Below are 23493 nucleotides of genomic sequence, written 5' to 3'. Positions count from 1 at the left end.
CGCGAGCGCCGGCAGGCAACCACCTTCCGGCGGCCCGCCTCCCCCCTCGCTGCGGGCGGGCGGGAGCGCCCCCCCCAACTCTTGCAAACTGAAGGTAAAAAAAAAAAAAAAGCCGCGGCTTGGGACCAGCGACCCCGCCCCGGCTCAGTGCTCTCTGAGGGTCAGAGGCAGCTCCCATTAGGACCCGGCAATGTGCCTCAGCGCTGCTGCTTACTAAAAGTAGCTGCTAATATTACTTGCTATCAAAAAAATTTACTGGCACTCCACTGCAGCTAAATGAGGCATTATGGAGGTCATTAATGATTTTGATAAAGAGTCAATAACAGGCAACAACTCGATAAAGACCTGCCCCCAAAACAAAAGGTCCAAGAGATAGTTCCTGCTCAGAAACTTCTGAGTTAGTTCAACATGTTAGCTATGGAAGCCCGGTTCCGAAGGGACCGAGATCTGTTTTTGTGTTTTCTTGCAGAAGACCTGATGGATACACACCCCTCCCCTCCACCCCAGTCTGAATTAACTGAATTTATTCGTCCGGGAAGATTTTTAGCGAGTAGGTACAACCTACTTGCATGATACAATCCTATTAATCCTATTCCATGATGCGATCAGCAAGGACTCACCACCATGGCGGAAAAAACCTCTGTACCTGGAGACCGAGTGGACATGCACACTGCAGTGTGCACAGTGGGAACCCAACTCCTCTGAGTTCCCTCTGAACTCACCTGCTGCCCAGCAGGTGGGGGCACATAGTTGCACAGGTGGATCCTTTATCCTCCATGGGCAGCTCCAAACTCCTGAGAGCACAGCCCTTATTTCCAGGGCTGGGCCACTCTTCAACTTTCTTTAATAAATACCAGAATCTCCAGGACAAATCTGCTACCCCATTGCGTGGCAGCATAAAACGTGAAATAATACGAATTGACAAAGCTAATACGGTTTGGAACTCTAAAGGCCGACTAATACACTGGGGAGGGAAGGGGATTTCGTAACGACTTCCCCTTTTCCCCACCAGCTCAAGCCGAATCTGGAAAAATCTGACGCAAAAAACTTTGTGTGTCGTGCTGATTTACGCTGATTGGCCGGAGCGCTGGGCGGGCTGTGCGAGTCTATATAGGGGCGGGAACAGAGTAAAAACCGCAGAGTTGCGTGGCGCTGTGGTGCGTGCTGGTGTCTGCAGAAGAGGGACGAGGGTGCGCACATCCGGTAAGTGCTACTCGGGTTTGGTCGCTCCCTGCGGCGGGAGGCCGGTGCTGTCGGGGCGAGGAGAGGCCGGGGCGGGTCGGGCGCGGTGCTTGGCGCTGCTTCTCCTCCGTGCTGCCGGTCGGGCGGTGCGCTGCCCAGCGCTGTGATGGGCGCTGCGGGGAAGGGACCCTGGTGGGGTCGCTCTCTTCTAGGCGCTGCCTTTCCTCCGTGGGGAATGGCGTTTTCTTCCCCCGATGCCGATGGAGGAGCGGCTGTTTGTGCCCCCCCCCCCCGCGTTGCCCCTGTCCTCCCAGTGGTGGTACAGGGAGGGTGAGCGGTGGGAAGGGGGATGCTCCCAGCCAGCGAGTGCCTGTGGCCGGTCTGGGCAGGGTGTGTGCAGCGTGATGGGGAGAGGAGAGGCCGGGCCGGGGCGACGACGACGACGAGCGAGCGGATCGGGGCGACGACGACGAGCGGCGTGTCGGGAGTGGTACTTGGCGCTCCTTCTCCTCCGTGCTTTCCTCCCTTTACTCCGTGCTCCGGTCGGGCGGTGCGCTGCCCGGCGCAGTGGTGGCCGGTGCAGGAAAGGGACCTTGGCGGACTCGCTCTCCTCTTTGAGCTCCCTTTCCTCCGCGGGTGATGGCGTTTTCGTCCCCCTGCTGCCGATGGATGGGGCGGATGTTTGTGCCTCCCCCGTTGCCGCTGTCCTCCCAGCTGTGCCAGGGAGAGAGCTGTGATGTCGGTGTTGTGAACCATTACAGAAGAGGGCTCAGCCCTGGAGCCCGCTTTCCCATGCGGGGGCACTGCTGCCGGGGGTGGTACAGGGAGGGTGAGCGGTGGGAAGGGGGATGCTCCCGGCCAGTGAGTGCCTTGTGACCAGTCTGGGCAGGGTGTGTGCAGGGTGGTGGGGAGGGTGCTGGGGGCCAAGGGCTGGTCCCTCAGATCACTGACTCTCTGTTTGTATCTCCAGGTGTTGGGAACTGTCTGCACTGGCACAGGCAGAGGAGGGACAGGCAACACCTTCCTGAGCCTGTGAGTCATCCAGGACTGGCTGTGGCTGATATTTGAGGCCCTGCTGGATATGCAGAGTTAGACATCTGGATCTGCTGCATCTTCATTGTGTTCTCTGCAATCTGCCAAGACAAGGATAACAGTTGTGGTCATAGAACTGTGTCCAAGCTTGACTGGAAACAGGTTTTGCCATCACTTATGATGCCTTGGACACAAGACCCTGTTTCCTCCCAGGAAGAGCTGAAGCAGACCTTGGGTCCCCAGGGCAAAGGGGCATCCATTCACCAAGAGATGCCAGGGAATGCAGGCAGAAGGGCGTGCAGGGCTCTGGGTGAGTACAGGCCCTTATCAAGTAGCCTGTCATAGCCCTCACCACACATCTATGCCTCTGGCAGCTCTCCTGTGGCTGACTGTCCCCTGGGGGGGTCCCTTCTGCCTTCCTAGGCAGCAGGTGTGTGGGGTGGTTGGGGGTGGTGGATCTGGGACCGCACTGCTGGTGGCTTTTTCCTCTTCCAGGTAAGTGGTGCAGACACCATCCAGTGTATTTCATGGTGCTGGCTGTGCCCGTGGCTTTGGTCCTGGCTTTGGCAGCGGCTGTTGCTGTGCTGTCAGGTAAGGGAGCAGCAGGTGCCTCTGTGCAGCCCCTCAGCACAGAGCCGTGTGTGCGCCAGGCTGGATGCAGCCCCTTCCTCTCCGGGCCGGGGCAGGTGTTGGTGTGTGAGGCCAAGGCTGGTGGGGTCAGACCCTCAGGCTGGCTGTGCCCCTGCCCTGTCCCGGCCGTCCTGGGGAGGGGCAGGGACACCCCCAGCTGTGCCCTGGGGCAGGCTGTTAACCCCTGGGGTGTCTCTCCCTGTGGGTCCCTGGCAGCAAGTGGGGGATCCCTGTGGGGGGAATTTGGGACTGCCCCCTTCCCTGCCCTATATAACTGTGTCCCCTGGTTCCTGTGGAATGGAGTCCTCTGACCTTCTCCCCTTCCCTCTCCAGCAGGAAGAGATGGAGCGAGTGCACCTGCGGTGCTGGGCTGTCCTTATGACTGGGTTGGGTACCGCAATGTCTGCTACTACCTCTCGAGAGAGGAGGGGCGCTGGGAGTGGAGCCAGGAGCGGTGCTCCTCGCTGGGGGCTTCACTGGCTGTGATCAAGAGGGAGTGGGAAATGGTGAGTGAGGGGCTCCTGTGGCAATGTGGGGGCTCTGGGTTGGGTGCAGACCTCAGGATTGGTGCTGGGAAGCTGACGGTGCTTCTAGGGACAGAGATGCAGTTCTGGCCTGTGGCCTCAGAGGGAGGGAGGCACAGGGTACAGTGTGGAGCCCAGGGAGCGTGTCCTCCCGCTTGGAGCTCAGTGGGACCACAAGCACAGCAGAGCTCCAGCAGAGCAGGACCAGCGTGTCTGGCCAGGCTGGGGAGCTCTTGCAGAAGCTGTGGAGCTTGGTGGGGCAGCTGTTGGGTGGGAGGTGCTGCTGTCTTGGGCCTCACGTGGGGCTGGGACAGGGACTCTGGGTGAGCAGCAGCTCCTGACTGTTGGCTTCTCTCTTTCCTCTCCAGGAGTTTCTATCAGACCTCAGGGGCAACATTGACTACTGGGTTGGGCTGCGCAGACAGGATGGGCACCTGGAGTGGGTGGACGGCAGCAGCTTCAACTACACGTGAGTCCCGTTGTGATCCAGGGTCACGGGGAGACCATCCAGTGGCAGGGGCCTGGTGGGACATGGCTGCAGGGACTGTCCCTTACAGGCAGCCCTTGTCCCCTCCAGGTGCTTATGGGGAGAGCTGCTTCCCCAAGGGTACTGACAGTGTCATTGCTTATTCTTGCAGGATCCCTTTGAAGGGCCGAGAGCCTTGTTTCTTGCTGAATTACCCTGATCTCTGGAGTTCAAACTGTTTGCGGACCCACCATTATCTCTGCAGCAAGGCCCAAGCTGTGATGTCAAATGGTTGATGGGGAGAAAGGACCTTCTTCGTGCTGGCAACTCCACAACTTTGCCGCTTCTAGTTTTATATTTATATTTACTAGTGGTGTATTAGTATTTTTAGTTTTTTAAACTGTATTTTTCTCAATCCAGTTTCTCCTGTTCCTTTTGATTCCCTCACCTGTTGGAGGGGTGGGAGAGAGAGTGTCTGTAGAGGTTTTATTGCCAGTTCGGGTTAAACCACGATAGGGGGAAAGAAGTTTTTTTTCCTAACTTCTCCTTTTCCTTGCAAGCAGCATGCCTGTACCCTGATTTTCCTTTCTCCAGAGGAAAAGCGCCCCTGTGGCCGCGACCAGGTGTTGGGGCTGCTCTCCCTGGCAACTTTGGGGCTGTTTAGCTGCAATAGTGGCAGGAAGCTCTGGCCCTGCTGACAGGTCGTACCTTGACAGTGGTCATCAGTGGTTTGGTTTCCTGTTTCCCCCTCCATGTCCCAGCCCTGTGCCTTCCTGGTTCTTCTGTGACATGGAGGATGAGGATGGTTACATGGTCTCGGGGAAGCGGGAAGTCACGAGGAGTTTGGGTTCCCTCCAGGATGCAGGAAATGGCGGGTTCTATCTGTTGGTTTCCCCCTGCTAAACTGGTGTTTAGTATGGGGGGGCAGGGTGATAATGGGTGTGATGAGAGAAGCAGGGTGATGCCACCCATCATTTCTCTGAGGGCTGCTCAGGGCAGGGGAACTGAAGCCTGGAGTGTGGGAGGAGGGTCTGGTGGGGCTTTTTTCCAGGTGTGTGATCCCAAAAGTGGAAGCAGAGGGATTTTTGGGGGACACTCAGCTCCTGCTGCTGCTGGTCCATTCCTGGGGTCATGCCCTTGTGCAGGGGGGGCTGCAGACATTTGGAGGGGTCACCCGCTGTCCACACTGCTTAGGGCTCTCTGGGGATGGAGGGGGCTTGACAGATGCTTATGAGCTGCCCTTCTCTTTTGGGAACCCCTGTTCCTTTCTGTGGGATAGGGCCTGCCAGAGCCCCAGCAGAGTTTTGCCCCACAGTGGGTGCATGTCCCCGCATCAGCCACCCGACGTCCCCACTGCCTCCTCAGGGCCCTGAGAGCCGCCCTGTCCCTCATTGGCCATGGTGAGTTGAGGAGGTGCAGGAGGACACACACAGGGTACCCCTAAAACCAGGCTGAGGATCCATCTCTCCCAGTGTCTTGGCTGGTGGCAGAGAAGGGCAACCTGAGAGGACCAGGGGGGTGAGTGACTACGTTGCTGGGACGCAGTTGTGCCGATTTGAATGGTGTCTGCCTGAAGCTGAGGAAGAGCCTGTGTCCCCTACAAGATGACACACCCGCCATGGTGTCCCCTCATTGGGACTGGCCCCCACTCCTACAAATAAGCCCTGACAGAGAAACCCTCTGGCATTATCTCCACCCTGGGTGCCTTAGTGTGGCAGTGTCCATGTGTCCATCTGCAGAGGGTGAGGGGTGCAAGATCTGCCCCTCTGGCTGGACGCTGCGTGGAACCGAGTGCTACTGGGCTGCTGATGAGACCAGCTCTTGGAGTGAGAGCCAGGAGGACGGTGTGAATTGGGGGGCTGAGCTGCTGATGCCGGGAGACCATGATGATCAAGAGGGAGTTGGGAAATGGTGAGTGAGGGGCTACTGTGGCAATGTGGGGAGAAAGGACCTTCTTTGTGCTGGGAACTCCACAACTTTGCCACTTCTCGTAGCACAGAAAGGTTTGGGAATTGCCTTCTCAGCTGCAGGTCTGTGGTGCTGCTGATCTCAGGAACCTCTCACTGCCAGTTCTCTGAGGAACCTGCAGGTGTGGAAGGCATCAGGGACACTGTGACTGTGTGAACTGAGATCTCAAGCACAGAACTGGTTTCTTTCTCCTGGGAGCACCCCAGTGCTCATCTTACTTTTCTAACAATTCACCTCTATCTGCTTTTGCACCATGGTGATGGAGCTGAAGGTGCTGCTGCCAGATGAGATGGGTCAGAGAGCCTGGCTGAGGTCCCTGGCCCTTTGCCAGAGTGTGAAGTGGACTCTGTGTGGCACACATGACCAGGACAGACCTTGTTGCTATTTTTCTACTAATTTTTTTCTTAAAACATGGTGTCACGGGGGCACCCCGAGGTTAGTTTAAGGGACAACAGGGTCCAAACCAACTTTGATTAAACCGGTGAGAAACAGGGTTTTAGCACTCCAAAAGTGACTTGAATACAGGTTCGGATATCAGTTGAGGAAAATTACTGATGGACAGCAACTAATATAACAGGAGGTCCACAGTGTGCATGAACGTGGCTTCACCCAAAACAATACCGGAGCCATCCCCAGTCCAGGAAGAGTACACACTTGCCTGGGCATGGTGTGGGATTATTTTAAAGGGATACACATACTTGTATTGAGCATAGAAAGCGTACACTTGCAATCCTGCGAGGGTAAATTTATAATACACTCACAATCCTGCACGGAATCTTACACATGCTTATGTGGAAGCACGGGAGGAAAATACACTCGCGATTGTGCGAGGAAATAATTCGTACACGTGCTCGTATTGATCATGGAAATTACGCGTGCAAATGTGCACGGAAAGTATCAATACACATGCAAATGTGTATAGAAAGTAGATACACTCCCAATCCTGCTCGGGTTAATTTTACTCATCCATGTGGCGGCAAGGCAAGCAGAGTCTCGTTTTCCTTGCAGGCAACATCCCTGTACCCCGATTTTCCTTTCTCTAGAGGAAAAGTGCCCCTGTGGCCTCGACCAGGTGTTGGGGCTGCTCTCCCTGGCAACTTTGGGGCTGTTCAGCTCCAATAGTGGCAGGAAGCTCTGGCCCTGCTGACAGTTCACACCTTGACAGCAAAAGCCCTGTGTGGTCATCAGTCGTTTGGTTTCCTGTTTGCCCCCTCCATGTCCCCAGCCCTGTGCCTTCCTGATTCTTCTGTGACATGGAGGTGTGGGAAACTACAGTGGGTCCATGGATTCCCTGACGGAGGGTATGGGAACAAAGATCAGCCTTGGGCATATTAAGGTTTACCCATGAGGAAGATGGAAGTAAAGGAGTATCCGGAGATATTAAGGTGCACCCGTGAGAGAGAAGGGAGTAGAAGAGTAACATTGATGACAGCAAAATTAGCCAATGAGGTGTTACTGCTGTAACTTGTAACCAATAGTGAAGAGACACATGAATTGGTAAAACTGTATAAAAATGCACTCGTGGCAATAAATGGCATCTCAACCACAACATATGGTGACCCCAATGTGATCCTGTATGAAGAAGGATCTGGCATGAAGAAGAGACAGCGGTGAAGCTGTGACAGCCGAAGACGAGCTGTGGAGATGGAGCCCGGTACAGCTGACAGAGCAGCAGGGGGGAGCTGCCGAACATCCGGATCCTTCAAAAGACAGAACGGCAAGAGTTGGTGAACTACCAGAAAACGGCAGGGGTGGAACTTACCTAAGAGGGGGGTACTAATATTATCTACATGGAAATTGCTTCTGAAGAAGTGGGGTATTAGCCTTCTGGAACTGACTTTACAAAGGACTATGTTACTATGGGGCAAAGCACTACCCAAAGATCCAAAGACTTTGAGAGGATTAAAAGAGCAATGGGAACAGGCAGAGACAGCGGAGGGGGGTGGCTTTCCTGGGCTAGACTTGGGAAAAAAAGGAGTGCACTGTTCCAAACCCCCCTGTTACTAATGATTCTCCAGCAGTGTTCAAGTCTGTGTTATCTGATGACTCAGACGAGGATCAGCAGCATTTTCTTGAAAAGTTAAAAGGAAAACGAGTATGTGTACGTGTTGCCCCGAGATGGGATAAAAACCATGAAAGACTCAAAGCAAAATTAGACCTATGCAATGTAACAGCTATAAGGGTCCCAATGAGAATTACATGCAGTTTATTGACCATCTTCAAGAGGCCATCAATAAGCAGGTTGAAAACTTAGAAGCTAAGGAAGCACCAGTGTTGAAATTAGCAGTAGAGATGCTAATGTTTGCTATCAATCAGTTATCTGCGAGTTTTACAGTACATATTATGTGCTTCTGTGTATTGCATCTCTGAAAATCAAGCACCTTGTCAGGAATGTGAGTTAATTGTTTTAGTGGTTGTTGTCAGAATTGTTTCTTTGTGGTATAAGTGTGCCATGAAACCTTCTCCCCACTTTTCCCACTCACGGCGCTGCAAGCAGCCCTGTGCTTCCCCCCCTCCCTCCCTCTTCTCATGGTTTTTACTTATGAGATGGGGTCGCAAATGACTGTTTTCAGTCGTGTTCCTAAGTCATCAGTATTGGGAGGTGTTGTGAAACATAGGAAAGCACTTGGAAATATGAGGAAGGAAGATCTTGTGAAATATTATGGTCAATGGTGGCTGCTGTGTAAGTTAGATGAATGGGAAAAGTGACTTCTGTCTCCCTCTTGTCATGCAGAAGGATCTAAAACTTGAAAACTTGTCCCCTCTTCCCCCCCCCGCCCCGTTGCCCCTGTCCTCCCAGTGGTGGTGCAGGGAGGGTGAGCGGTGGGAAGGGGGATGCTCCCAGCCAGCGAGTGCCTTGTGGCCGGTCTGGGCATGGAGTGTGCAGCGTGGTGGGAGAGGAGAGGAGAGGCCGGGCCGGGTCGGGGCGACGACTACAACGACGAGCGGGCGGGTCGGGGCGACGACGAGCGGGCGGGTCGAGACGACGAGCGGGCGGGTCGGGATGACGACGACGACGAGGACGAGCGGGCGGGTCGGGACGACGACGACGAGGACGAGCGGGCGGGTCGGGACGACGAGCGAACGGGTTGGGGCGATGACGACGACGAGCGGGCGGGTCGGGACGACGAGCGGGCGGGTCGGGACGACGACGACGAGCGGGCGGGTTGGGACGACGACGATGAGGACGATCGGGCGGGTCGGGGCGACGACGACGAGGACGAGCGGGCGGGTTGGGACGACGACGATGAGGACGAGCGGGCGGGTCGGGATGACGACGACGACGACGAGGACGAGCGGGCGGGTCGGCGCGACGACGACGAGGACGAGCGGGCGGGTCGGGACGACGAGCGGACGGGTCGGGGCGATGACGACGACGAGCGGGCGGGTCGGGACGACGAGCGGGCGGGTTGGGACGACGACGATGAGGACGAGCGGGCGGGTCGGGGCGACGACGACGACGACGAGCGGGAGGGTCGGGAGTGGTACTCGGCGCTCCTTCTCCTCCGTGCTTTCCTGCCTTTACTCCGTGCTGCCGGTCGGGCGGTGCGCTGCCCGGCGCAGTGGTGGCCGGTGCGGGGAAGGGACCTTGGCTGGCTCGCTCTCCTCTTCCCTTTCCTCCGCGGGGGATGGCGTTTTCTTCCCCTTGCTGCCAATTGTGAAAAATGCAGTTGTGATTCGTGCTAAGATGTTTAATGTTTACAGATATAACCAAATAAGGCACGGGCTCTGAACCTGGAAAAAGGAAAAGGTGGTTAAGTTCTATGTAAAAAGTTATGAAACTTGCTTATGAAATTATATTGACAGAGGGAACTAACACACTAAGGGTTAACTAAACATATAATGGGTGCCTACTAACGAACTAATACTTTAAGGCTTAGCCACACAATAAATGCTTAGTTTAGAGCTTTATGTTAAGAAGAACAGAACCCCACTGAAAGCCATGATAAGAAGTTTTACTGCACCTGGTTGTAAACTTGAGGAGACAAGATAACGAAGATTTACAGCAAAAGGGGGCGCCAGTCTGGTTTCATTCAACTTGGCAGCTTGGGTCCCGGTCAATTCAACATAATGAGCCAAAGGTAAAAAGTTCACTGTGATGAAGATGAAGGAACCTTCAGCCAAAGACCCCTCCTCAAATTCACCAAGTGGCACTGCGCAGGCGCAACAGGGAAGGGTCTATGGAAATGGTTATGTGAGACTCATTTTAATCAGAAGCGGGGGAAGGTTATGAATATGTATAGGCGTTCCTGGGGTCATTATGAATATGCAATACCTTACTGTATTTAAGCACACTTCTTATTGTTTAAAGGTGTGCGTGTTGGGTGGAGTGAATCCCCCACGCACCCAGCGCTGTTTTGCTTATGCTCTAATGAACACGTGTTTAAGGAATACAAGGAATTGGATTAAATGCTGTTTATCCATAGAAAACCGTAAGTTATTTATTTCAATTGGTGACCCCGACGTGATAACCTTGGATAGCTTTGTGTTACCTCAGGTTCAAGGGAGGCGCCCCACTTTAAAAGTGGCCTTTGGACTTGGGTGTGCGGAGAGCTACCAACGTTATTCAAAATTAAAGCATAAGCAAAAGAATTGAGAAGAATTGAGCTCACTCCCCCTGAATGCTGCAGTTTACCTGTAATCCAGAGTGCACGAAGGTCCCGACGGGAAAAGTGGACTGTAAGTACCACCGGGTCGGGTAGGTCCTGATGGGAAAAATGGACTGTAAGTACCATCAGGTCGGGTAATGTGATTGTGTGCCTGGTGTTGTTTGAGACGCAATCTGGTTGCAAAGTGAGTGCGGAGTCCTAAGTGCGGTTCCAACACCCTGTGAGGGGCTTGGCCACTGAAGGGGCAAAGTGAGTGAAGCAATCTCTCTGTGTTGTGGGTTTGAGCCCCACGTTGTAAGCTAGTGGGTTCGATGCCCATGTTGTAAGCCAGTTGTAGTGGGTTCGATGCCCACGTTGTGAGCCAGGTTTCGTGGGTTTGAGGTTCCCACAAGAGGTCGAAGGGGAGCGACCTGCCGGAGGTACCCCCCCTGGCAGTCCCCTGGCGGGGGGGGGTCATGTTAGAGTTTTGGACCCCCCAGCAGTCCCTTGCGGGGGGATCATGCTAGAATTCTGGGATGAAGAGAAGTTCACCCAAGGAAAAAGCAGAGGATAAATGGACTCAAGGAGTGGACCCCGCAGTTTGTAACAAAATCCTGGGGAGATATAAGAAAAGAAACTAGAAAAACTCAAAGAGATAAGGAGAAACAAAGCGTTAACTCATCCCTCATCCCATCTATTGAGACGGGACAGTTTATTTGGTGTGGAAAGTGGGATATTCTGTGAGAAGTGGTTTGGGGGCGGGGACAGGAGCCAGAGGCTCTAAAGGAGGACAGATCGGTCTGTGCTGTGTTCTCCGGCAGTAGGTCATGGCATCCTGGGTCAAGCCAGGCCTGGACTGCTCCCTGATATTGAGTTTGCTGAAAGATTATAAGGCTTGCCAGAGTCCTGAGGGTCTTAGGTGGGCTTCTGGACACTGGTCGTCTCCAGATATTGTAACTGAGCAAATAAGGGACTTGGCAAAAGAAAGCAGATTTGAGATTTCTGCTGTTTTGGAAGCAGCATTGATAGCTGCCCCAAAAGACAAGCAAACTGGGCAAGAGCTCATTAAATCACTGTAGACAGATTTACAAGCAGAATGGTTTGAACTTCAGCAAGCGGAGAGAGAATTAGCTGATAACAAATGAATCACAGAAAAACTTGCAGAACAGTCTGCAAGATGCCTCTTAGTACTAGCTTTTTTTCTTTGTGGATATCTTTTTGAATGTGTTGCAGTTTCATAAGTCTTTGCCTGTTGTATGGTATAGTAAGATCACAGATTGACCCAAAATGTACATTTTGTGACGATGAGCAATTTGGCTCTTGACTGTGTGAATGTGGTGATGGGGTTTTGTGTGTGATAGCCATTGCTTTTCTTTCTGGCATGCTGGCTTTGTTCTGGCATCTGGACTTGCACGGCTCTGTGATAGGCTCTGTCTCATCTCAGTGTGCTGGATTTGGCTCTTTTGTATGCGCACCGGATGGGGGGGTCCTGGTTTGGGGATGGCAGTTGTGGCGCCCCAGATGAGACACCGATAAAAACCTTGCCCGGTCCAGCTTGCTGCGGCGGGGGTGGTGGGTGCCCATGGGGCTCCAGCACACACTGACCTGTTTTGTCAGGGAGACCCAGCGGTGCCTCCACCTGGCTGAGCTGTGAGCGCTTCAAAGGTGCAATGCTAAAATTGAGATATTGTCTTGAAGAAGTGTAATTGTGATCTGTTCGCGTATTTGAACTTGGTATTTGTTTTGCATGTCTGAGCTCAGTATTTTAGTTAGTATATTTAGATTTGGTACCAAAAGAATTTGTTTGGGGAGATAATTACAAAATGAGAACCGGTTCCATTATTAAAGTACCACCTTGCTCCCCCTTAAGATGCATCTGTACACTTGAGAGTAAATTAGTGGGGGAAGTGATTTGAATGTGAAATTCTGAGTTAGCTGTATTGCAGTTAGTGTTGTTCTGTGGATAGACTGATTTGGATCTAAAATTAATGTAAGGGATTGATGCTTAATATGCTGCTTATTGACATCTGTAAGAAATTACAAAAGGTAGGAGCTGAGGGATGTAACTATTGCTCAGCTAATTGAAATTGCATATAAAGTTTATAGATGCAGGAATTAAATGAAGAGAGAAAAAGGGCAAGAGGAGCCCAAGCCTGTGGCCGGCAGCTTCCCCTTGATAAGCTGCGGCGAGAAGAAAAGAAAAAAAAAAAAAAAAAAGGTGAAAAGCTGAGTGCCTGCTAAAGCGGTGAAAAAAGGGGGGGAGAGCGGCGAGGGCTGGAGCTGGAGCTGCAGCTCCTCTCCTCCGGGATCGCCGGCCGCGGGGGATGAAGCGGGGGGAGCAGTCGCCGCCTGGCCCGTTCCTGCTGGGCTGCTTGGTTGCGTGTAACGCGTACAGAGCACGCGGATTTCCCCTTAGATATACACCTTCTGACCTGGGTTCAGAAGTAGGAATGCGGCCAGTAATAGAGAAATTCCTGCAGATAGGGTTATTAAAGGAGTGTGAGTCCAATTACAACACCCCTATGTTGCCTGTCCGCAAGCTAGATAGGTCATATTGGGTGGTGCAGGACTTATGAGCTATAAACAAAATAGCTGAGGACCTCTACCCACTGGTAGCAGACCCATACACCCTTCTGAGAATATTAACACCTAATTTGACTTGGTTTATCGTTTTAGATTTAAAATATGCTTTCTTTTGCCTCCCTCTCCATGAAGCTAGCCAGACAATATTTGCATTTGAATGAGAGAACCCTAAAATTAAAGGTAAAATCCAACTCACATGGACGGTGTTGCCACAAAGATTCACGAATAGCCCGACAATATTTGGAAATCAGCTTGCTAAAGATTTTGAATCCTGGGAAGCCTCATCTGATGAGGGACAGATGCTACAATATGTGGATGACATTTTAATCGCTACTAGAACCAAGGAGACGTGCGTGACCTGGACCCTATGGACCAGAAACACCTGCAATGGAATAAGGAAGCCACACGAGCCTTTAAAGACCTTAAAAAGGCTGTGATGTCAGCCCCTGCTCTAGGACTGCCAGATGTGAGTAAACCATTTTTCCTACTCTTTCACGAGAAACAGGGAATAGCCTTGGGTATATTGGCACAGGATCTTGGCCCATATCGACAAGCAGTGGCCTATTTCTCCGAACAGTTGGACACAACTGCAAAGGGGTGGCCTGGATGCCTGCGGGCAGTTGCTGCAGTGGTACTGAATATACAGGAGGCCTGGAGATTTACCGTGGGTCAGAAAATGACTGTGATAGTATCCCATACAGTGTCCTAACAAGATGGTGTAGAAATCATCTCACTAACATTGTCAACCCAGCTTCTTTCCTCAGTGGTAACTTTGGAGAACCAGTTCATCATGACTGCCTGGAGACCATCGAAGCAACATAATCCAATTGACCAGATCTAAAAGACATTCCTATTGAAAACTCTGAAAACCGGTTTATGAACGGAAGCAGCTAACCATGAGGGTTGTGCATGTGCACAGAGCAATTTGAAAAGAAAAGGGACCTTTGAACTTTCAAGGCAAACATTATCAAATGTGCGGAGGAGATATTGAACCTACCGGAAGCAGTTCAACCTCCTAAGAAAATGGCAATCATGCATAATAGGGCACACCAGAAAGTGAGCTCGGAATCAGAAAAGGCTGGCGGACAGGGAGGCAAAACAAACGGCTAAGCAAAAGGTAAAAACAGAAAGTGCTCTAGTCCTTGGGGGACAGGTCTTTTTAAAAGGTAAGCTAGAGTATACTAAAGAGAATTGAAACTCATCATAGATTTAGAGGAATAATATAATAAGGAAGGGTGGGTTCACGCCCCTCAGGGAAAACTTATTGTCCCGTTTCATGTAGTTTGGCCTTTAGTAAGGGAAGAACATAAGAAAGGATTTTGGGGAATAGAACCACTATGCAAACATTTGATTAGGGAAACAGGAGCTAGAAATTTGTATATCACTGTAAAACAGGTGACAGCAGTGTGATCTTTGCCTCCAGACTAATCCCAAAAATATGCCCAAGCTAGAAATGGGTCAAATGGGGAAGGGGAATGGGCCTGGGCCACAATGGCAAATTGAGTTTTCAGAACTCCCAGGAAAAGGGGGTACCGATATTTGTTGGTATTAATTGACACTTTTTCAGGTTAGCCAGAAGCATTCCCTCCCAGGACAGCAAAAGTTTAGGAGGTGACTAGAACATTGATACATGAAATAACACCAAGGTTTGGAGTTCCAGCTGTTATATCCTCTGATGGAGGGCCACATTTTATTTATGTGTATGTGAAGTCTTTTGCAGAAAACTTTGGAACCATAATAGGAAGGTCCGTTTCAAGACCTCCTGATATCCTTCACTGCTAAAGTACTAATTAAAACCTGGAAAGAAGATACTCTAACTCCACGATGGGAGGGGCCTTTTCTTGTTTTGTTAACTACAGAAACAGCGGTTCGGACTGCAGAGAAAGGATGGACACACGCCTCTTGAGATAAAGGAACCCTGACGGAAGAAAGAACCTGGAAAGTAACTCAAGGACCGGAGGAATTGAAATGAAATTAACACGGGATCGGTGATGTAACTACTATCAGTATTGTTCATATGAATGTCCAGTATAAATGAAAATCAGAATGTTTTAATAGTTAAGCATGTTGAACTAAGTTGTGTATGTAATTCTCTTATCTGTATTTGATGTTTAGGTTGTAATGAACTGTGGTATAAGCATATCCACAAAGGTAAATTACCAACAGGATTGTGTAATAAGCATTTAAGAATAGAAGATAAGGAAACCAAAGCTAGGTTGAGAATTCTAACAGTCACTGGAGGAATACAAAAAGAATAGTGAAGAATGATGGGAGGTATTTACTAAAGGTGTGTATGAGAATTTAGAGAGTCCACCAGTGATAGGAAGAATAGAGTGTAAAAAGAGAAATCAAATTTCATGTTGTCCTGTTGCTCCTGGGAAGTGAAGGCCAAGAGTTTTGAATACGATAAAAAGTCATCACCTAACGGCAAAAATAGGAAAGGCAGGGACACTACCCTTGCTGCCGAGAAGATGATGAACTCGGCTGCCAGCTGCAACCTGGTAGGCCAGAGAGGCAGAGGGTGTAGAAACCTGGACCTGATCCTCTTGCTAGGAGGGGTGACTTATTGTTCCCAACTTAGCCTGGCCAATCCCTGTACCAGGTGCTATGAGCGCGTGAGAATAAGACGACTGATGCAATATGTTCTCAATTATCACACTCATGTTAATTCTGGATGTTATGATAGAACAAAATTGGAAAAATGTGAAATCCAAGGGCAGAAGTTATGGGTAGCAACTAATCTAGGGAAAGGTGGACTCGGTGTCGGCTCTGTCTCCTGCCCTAGGGGAGAACAGAGTATCTGTTTTTCACAAGCTGGTATGTGGGGCTATTCAGATGGAGGGGGAGTCCAAGATCAGTATAAGGAGGAGTTAGTTAAGAGTGCTACTCAGGAATTGAAAAGAAGGCAAGAGAAACAGAAAGTGATGCAGAAAAGCAGTGATTGGTATGAAGAGGTAGGGCAAAAAGACAAGGGATTACAATTGCCAGCAGTGGGGAAAAACCTGTTTGTAGACCTTGTGGAGAGTGTGAGCCCAGAGGGATTGCTGGTGTGGAGTGGAACTCATGTGGCTCGAGAAGAGGGACCAGAAGGATGGGTATTGGGTCACTTGGTAGTGGGGCGGATGTGCATGTCAAGGGATGATGGTAGATGGGATTTTGCTGAGTGCGTTGGACAAACCCCTTGTAAGTTAGTGTTGTGGGCAAATTCATCAAATACTTCTATTCCTCCCACTTGGTGGCCAGGTCCACCTAATTGATACTGGTCTTGAAATTGTAGCCTGGGAAATGAAACGATATGCTGGAAGAATCAAAGCAAAGCAAACCCCTTTGAGGAAATTGGGGATTTAAGGAGATATTGGCAGAATCCTGGCTCTACTGATGTGGGAATAGAGCTTATAATGAGTTAATGCCTAGGTGGAGAGGGTCCTGTACAATAGGGATAATTCAACCAGCATTTTTCCTTTTACCAAAGGAAAAAGGGAGTCATCTGGGGAAACCTCTGTACGAAACTTTAAACAGAGAGAAGAGGGGTTTAATAAATGTCCCCATAGGAGGAACGCAAACTTGGAAAGATGATGAATGGCCTGCGAAAAGGATAATTGCATACTATGATCCAGCCACCTGGGCCCAAGATGGAAGCCGGGGATACCGTACCCCAATATATATGCTAAACCGAATTATCCGGTTGCAAGCAGTGGTTGAAATAATAAGCAACCGGACAGCTGAGGCACTGAATCTTATAGCAAGACAATTGTCTCAGACCAGGGCTGCAGTGTACCAAAAACGGGCTAGCCTTAGATTATCTTTTAGCTGAAGAGGGGGGCATCTGTGGGAAATTGAATACTTCTGAGTGTTGTTTGGAAACAGATGATAATGCGGAAGCTATAATGAAAATAGCAGAGGAGATAAAACGAGTTGCACATGTACCAGTACAGAAATGGAATTCTATACTTACTAGCCATTGGTGGGATAACTTATTTGGGGGAGCCTGGTGGAAGAAAATAGGGTTCATGATAGTACGTGCATTTCTGGGTTTACTGTTTGTACTATGTATGATCCCGTGCTTTATTCGGTTAATACATTCAGTAGTCCAAGGCAAGCAAATCTCAGCCATGCCTATAGATCCTGAAATGGCAACAAAAGGAACAGGGTATAAATGGATGATTTTAAAAGACAACACCAAACTGGACCTAGCCGCCGCTAGGCAAGTACTAGCTAACTTTGAGGCCAAAGCACGAATCAATAGGATAAAAAGAAAATGGGGGAATTGTGAAAAATGCAGTTGTGATTCGTGCGAAGATGTTTAATGTTTACAGATATAACCAAATGAGGCACGGGCTCTGAACCTGGAAAAAGGAAAAGGTGGTTAAGTTCTATGTAAAAAGTTATGAAACTTGCTTATGAAGTTATATTGACAGAGGGAACTAACATTTTAAGGGTTAACTAAACATATAATGGGTGCCTACTAATGAACTAACACTTTAAGGCTTAGCCACACAATAAATGCTTAGTTTAGAGCTTTATGTTAAGAAGAACAGAACCCCACTGAAAGCCATGATAAGAAGTTTTACTGCACCTAGCTGTAAACTTGAGGAGACAAGATAACGAAGATTTACGGCAAAAGGGGGCGCCAATCTGGTTTCATTCAACTTGGCAGCTTGGGTCCCAGTCAATTCAACATAATGAGCCAAAGGTAAAAAGTTCACTGTGATGAAGCTGAAGGAACCTTCATCCAAAGACCCCCAAAGACCCCTCCTCAAATTCACCAAGTGGCACTGCGCAGGCGCAACAGGGAAGGGTCTATGGAAATGGTTATCTGAGACTAATTTTAATCAGAAGCGGGGAAAGGTTATGAATATGTATAGGTGTTCCTGGGGGCATTATGAATATGTAATACCTTACTGTATTTAAGCACACTTCTTATTGTTTAAAGGTGTGTGTGTTGGGTGGAGTGAATCCCCCGCACACCCAGCGCTTTTTTGCTTATGCTCTAATAAACACGTGTTTAAGGAATACAAGGAATTGGATTAAATGTTGTTTATCCATAGAAAAAGCGTAAGTTATTTATTTCACGATGGAGGAGCGGATGTTTCTGCCCCGCCCTGTTACCGCTGTCCTCCCAGCTGTGCCAGGGAGGGAGCTGTGATGAGCCAGTCGGTGATATTTGAGGCCCTAGGGTGGCCCTGCTGGATATGCAGAGTTAGACGTCTGGATCTGCTGCGTCTTCATTGTGTTCTCTGCAATCTGCCAAGACAAGGATAACGGCTTTGGTCATAGAACTATGTCCAAGCTTGACTGGAAACAGATTTTGCCATCACTTATGATGCCTTGGACACAAGACCATGTTTCCTACCAGGAAGAACTGAAGCAGTCCTTGGGTCACAGTATCACAGTATCACAGTATGTTTGGGATTGGAAGGGACCTCAAAAGATCATCTAGTCCAATCCCCCTGCTGGAGCAGGAACACCTAGGTGAGGTCGCACAGGAACATGTCCAGGCGGGTTTTGAATGTCTCCAGAGAAGGAGACTCCACCACTTCCCTGGGCAGCCTGTTCCAGTGCTCTGCCACCCTCACTGAGAAGAAGTTTCTTCTCAAATTTAAGTGGAACCTCTTGTGTTCCAGCTTGATCCCATTACCCCTTGTCCTATCATTGTTTGCCACCGAGAAGAGCCTGGCTCCATCCCCATGGCACTCACCCTTTATATATTTATAAACATTAATAAGGTCCCCCCTTAGTCTCCTCTTCTCCAAACTAAAAAGACCCAGCTCCCTCAGCCTTTCTTCATAAGGGAGGTGCTCCACTCCCTTAATCATCTTGGTTGCCCTACGCTGGACCCTCTCCAGCAGTTCCCTGTCCTTCTTGAACTGAGGGGCCCAGAACTGGACACAATATTCCAGGTGTGGTCTCACCAGGGTGGAGTAGAGGGGAAGGAGGACCTCTCTCAATCTACTAACCACCCCCCTTCTAATACACCCCAGGATGCCATTGGCCTTCCTGGCCACAAGGGCACAGTGCTGGCTCATGGTCATCCTGTTGTCCACCAGGACCCCCAGGTCCCTTTCCCCTACACTGCTCTCTAATATGTAATCTCCCAACCTATACTGGAACCTGGGGTTGTTCCTGCCCAGATGCAGGACTCTACACTTGCCCTTGTTATATTTCATTAGATTATTCCCCGCCCAACTCTCCAGCCTGTCCAGGTCCCGCTGGATGGCAGCACAGCCCTCCGGCGTGTCAGCCACTCCTCCCAGCTTGGTGTCATCAGCAAACTTGCTGATAGTACATTCAATTCCCTCGTCCAAATCGTTAATGAATATATTGAATAATATTGGCCCCAGCACTGACCCCTGAGGCACTCCACTAGATACTGGCCTCCAACTAGACTCCGCACCATTGACTACCACTCTCTGGCTTCTCTCCCTAAGCCAGTTTGCAACCCACCTCACTACTCTATTGTCTAGACTACACCTCCTCAACTTAGCTGTGAGGATGCTGTGGGAGACTGTGTCAAAGGCTTTACTGAAGTCAAGGTAGACCACAACCACCGCTCTGCCATCATCCATCCACCTTGTTACATTCTCATAAAAGGCTATGAGGTTGGTCAAGCATGACCTACCCTTGGTAAAGCCATGCTGACTGCCCCTAATAACCCTCTTATCCTTGATATGCCTTGAGATGGCACCAAGGACAAGCTGTTCCATTACTTTCCCAGGGACAGAGGTGAGGCTGACCGGTTTATAATTACCCGGGTCCTCCTTCTTGCCCTTTTTGAAGACTGGAGTGACATTTGCTTTCCTCCAATCCTCGGGCACCTCTCCCGTTTCCCAAGACTTGGCAAAGATGATGGAGAGCGGTCCAGCAATGACTTCAGCCAGCACCCTCAGCACCCGCGGATGCATCCCATCTGGACCCATGGATTTACGAATGTCCAGACTATTTAATTGCTCCCTAACCCAGTCCTCATCGACTAAAGCAAACTCCTCCATTGACCTGGCTTCATCCGGGGTCTCAGGGGTACGGGGCTCCCCAGGACAGCCTCCGGCAGAGTAGACAGAGACAAAGAAGGCATTCAGTAACTCTGCCTTCTCTGTATCTTCTGCCACCAGGGCACCCACCCCATTCATCAGTGGGCCTACATTGCCTCTGGTATTAGTTTTATCTGCTATGTATTTGAAAAAGTTCTTTTTGCTGTCCTTGACCCCTCTCGCCAGCTGTAATTCTAAGGAGGCCTTGGCTATCCTAGCTGCCTTCCTACATCCTCTAACAGCAGTCTTATATTCCTCCCAAGTGGCCAGCCCCTGCTTCCATGACCTGTAAACTCTCCTCTTCTGCTTGAGCATACCCAACAGATCCCTATTCAACCACACAGGCCTCCTGGCTCCCTTCCTTGACTTCCTACGTGTGGGGATGCTCTGATCCTGAGCGTGGAAGAAGCAATCTCTGAATGCCACCCAGCTATCTTGGGCCCCTTTTCCTTCAAGCAGTCTTGCCCATGGGATTTCCCCCAGCAATTGCTTGAAAAGGCCAAAGTTAGCCCTGCTAAAGTCCAGGGTTGCAATTCTACTTGCTATTCTGTTCCTGCCACACGAGATGCTGAACTCCACCATCTCGTGGTCACTGCAACCCAGGCAGCCCTCAACATTTACTGCTTCGACCAGACCCTCATTGTTAGTGAGGATGAGATCCAGCAGTGCACCTCTCCTAGTCGGCTCCTCCACCATCTGCATGAGGAAGTTATCATCAATGCACTGGAGGAACCTCCTGGACTGTGGCTGACTGGCTGAATGGTCCTTCCAGCAAACATCAGGGAAGTTAAAATCACCCACAACAACCATGGCCTGTGACTGTGAGGCCACTCTCAGCTGCCCATAGAAGGCCTCATCAACTTCCTCAGCCTGATCTGGTGGCCTGTAACAGACGCCCACAACAGTGTCAGCCCTGCCAGCCTGCAACTTGATCCTGACCCATACACTCTCAACTCGCTCGTCATCCGCTCCTGGGCAGAATTTAGTACATTGTAGTTGCTCTCTCACATAGAGAGCAACTCCACCACCACACCTGGCTGGCCTGTCTTTCCTGAAAAGGGCATAGCCATCCATGACCACATTCCAGTCATGTGAACTGTCCCACCATGTTTCTGTAATTGCCACCAGATCATAATCTCCCGACCGAACGTAGGATTCTAGCTCCTCCTGCTTATTCCCCATGCTGCGCGCATTGGTATACAGGCATTTCAGGGAGCGAGCAGAGCACACCAGTTTCTCCCTAGGGGCATAGGAGGCCACCCGGTCCTCATCAGTTTTAGAATGCAGCCCCACTGGGACAAGCCCAGCTACAACCCCATCCCCCTTCGAGCCTAGTTTAAAGCTCTCCAAATGAGCCCAGCTAATTCCTGCCCCAGCATCCTGCCCCAGGGCGAAGGGGCATCCATTCACCAAGAGATGCCAGGGAATGCAGGCAGAAGGGCGTGCAGGGCTCTGGGTGAGTACAGGCCCTTATCAAGTAGCCTGTAGCAGCCCTCACCACATATCTCTCCCTCTGGCAGCTCTCCTGTGGCTGGCTGTCCCCTGGCGGGGGTCCCTTCTGCCTCCCTAGGCAGCTGGTGTTGGGGGTGGTGGATGTAGGACAGCAAGCAGGAGAACAGACAGGGTCTTCTTCAGATGCCGGCCATGGACAAAGAGAGCAAGACCCTCGTGATGTCTCAGTTTCATGCTTCATATGACATGGATGGCATGGAATACCTCACTGGGCAATTTCGGGTCACCTGTTCTGTCTGCCCGTCCCTGCATGTACAACCCTCTCACTTATCAGATGTACAAAACTTATCAGCAACTTTGAATGCTATCACAATAAAAGACAACCCTGTGCCTTTTCTGCATACCATTCCTTCAATTAGCTCAGTAAAACTGTCAATATCAACCATTATCACCTCTGAAGTGAACAGTCTGAAAAACTTGCAGCTGACTTCAGAAAAATGCAGTTACTTAGAAGAACCTAATTAAAAGGAAAAATCACTAAAAGAGGATCGGTCTTGTTTTAACCACAACCACAACCACAACAGGGAGACCTTATCGCTCTCTCCAACTCCTACAAAGGCAGTTGTAGTGAGGTGGGCATCAGTCTTGTCTTCCAGCTAACAAGAGATAGGATGAGAGGACATTAAAGAAATGCTTTTGACCCTAGGTTTCCTGTAGCACACTCTCAAATGTCTGTGCTTTAAAAAAGTAATTTATTCAAATAATATAAAAAAATTAAGCAAAGAAACAGTCCAGACTCTGTGCCTCTCAGGCAGAGGGACCCCAAGACAAAAGTGGCTTGGGCTTTTCAGCCCTCACAGTCTCTGCTGTGCACCCGCTCTTCACACACCATTCATGTGCTGTCCACACACACCTTTTGCTCCAGGCTCATCTAGTCCAACCCCCCTGCAATGAGCAGGGACATCTCCAACTACATCAGCTTGCTCAGAGCCCCATCCAGCCTGGCTTGGAATGTTTCCAAGGATGGGGCATCTATGACTCTTCTGGGCAACCTGGGCCAGTATTTTACCACCCTCATTGCAAAAATTTATTCTTCATGTCTAGAACACACTTGTATATACTCTGGCATGTGGCTTTTGCAGCTCTATCTGCTGATTACCCCTTTCAGTTTTGCTGGATCCTTCGGTATGAGCTGGACAGTGTACTACAGCAATTTCCCTTGAAGGCTCAATAGCTTCAAACAACATTCGGTTTTCAGTCTCATTAGAACTATTTTTTCTTCCCTGAAGTAAGGAATCCTTGTTCTTTCTATAGCGTACCTGTTGCATGACACACTCTGAAGGCATAATGCCTTTGCACAGGAAGCACAATCATTTCCCAGTCTCTTGACATTAATTCCATGCAACGTGATCTCATTTTAATAATCATCTGAGCCACCAGTTCAAAAAGGCCTAGGTCTGTCTTTTGTGACTTGGCTGGCAAAAAGACCCACTCTAAAATCTTTAAAGGATCTCCCCCCTTCTCCTGCCATTGTGCGATCATGGCAAAAGGAATGCATGGATCAATCAAAACAATTGCTTGTACAGGCACTGTCAAATCAGTTCTCCATACATGTTTACTATTGGTTGCTTGTTCTATTTCCGCAATTACCTTCTGTGCTTCTTTTGTCAAAGTTCGCGGGGCAGAAATATTAGTGACTCCTCGCCATATGTCAAACAGTGGCTGCAATTGAGAAGAGGGGATTCCTACATACGGCCTCACCCAATCGAGCACTCCTGCCAGTTTTTGCACATCATTCAGAGTTTTTATTTTTAGTTGCAACTTTGTAGGTTGTGATGTCACCGTTTGATCCAAAAATCTTCATGCCCAAACAAAGCCATGGCTGTTGTTGTTGCACCTTCTCAGGCGCAACAACCAGCCCATACTGATTTAACGCCTCATGTGCCTTGTTTTCCATTCCACCTAATTCTTGTGGTGTTGCTGCAGCCAACAAGATGTCATCCATGTAAAGATAGCAATACCCTGATGGAAACAAAGCA

The 23493-nt window shown here is 50.0% G+C and overlaps 1 protein-coding gene across 5 annotated transcripts in view; it reads left to right on the top strand.

The window, feature by feature from the left end:
* LOC309442373 (C-type lectin domain family 2 member B-like) overlaps nt 1–23493 on the top strand; it is a 60084-nt gene that overhangs the window by 13378 nt on the left and 23213 nt on the right. Inside the window, exons 1-6 of one of the 5 annotated variants that reach the window (XM_082058166.1) lie at nt 1116–1203; nt 2153–2524; nt 2710–2805; nt 3181–3350; nt 3737–3837; nt 4007–4249. In XM_082058166.1, the coding sequence (XP_081914292.1) occupies nt 2392–2524; nt 2710–2805; nt 3181–3350; nt 3737–3837; nt 4007–4130 (624 nt within the window). In that variant the 5' untranslated portion in view covers nt 1116–1203; nt 2153–2391 and the 3' untranslated portion in view covers nt 4131–4249. Of the gene's footprint in view, nt 1–1115; nt 1204–2152; nt 2525–2709; nt 2806–3177; nt 3351–3736; nt 3838–4006; nt 4250–23493 lie in introns of those variants that run through there. The other 4 variants (XM_082058164.1, XM_082058169.1, XM_082058168.1 and 1 more) reach the window with 4 other exon arrangements.

The sequence above is a fragment of the Streptopelia decaocto genome (genome assembly GCF_964273445.1).
Source record: "Streptopelia decaocto genome assembly, chromosome: 1".
Lineage (NCBI taxonomy): Eukaryota > Metazoa > Chordata > Aves > Columbiformes > Columbidae > Streptopelia > Streptopelia decaocto.
Note: the sequence above shows the minus strand (reverse complement) of the source record. Positions and strands in the feature narration are given on the sequence as shown.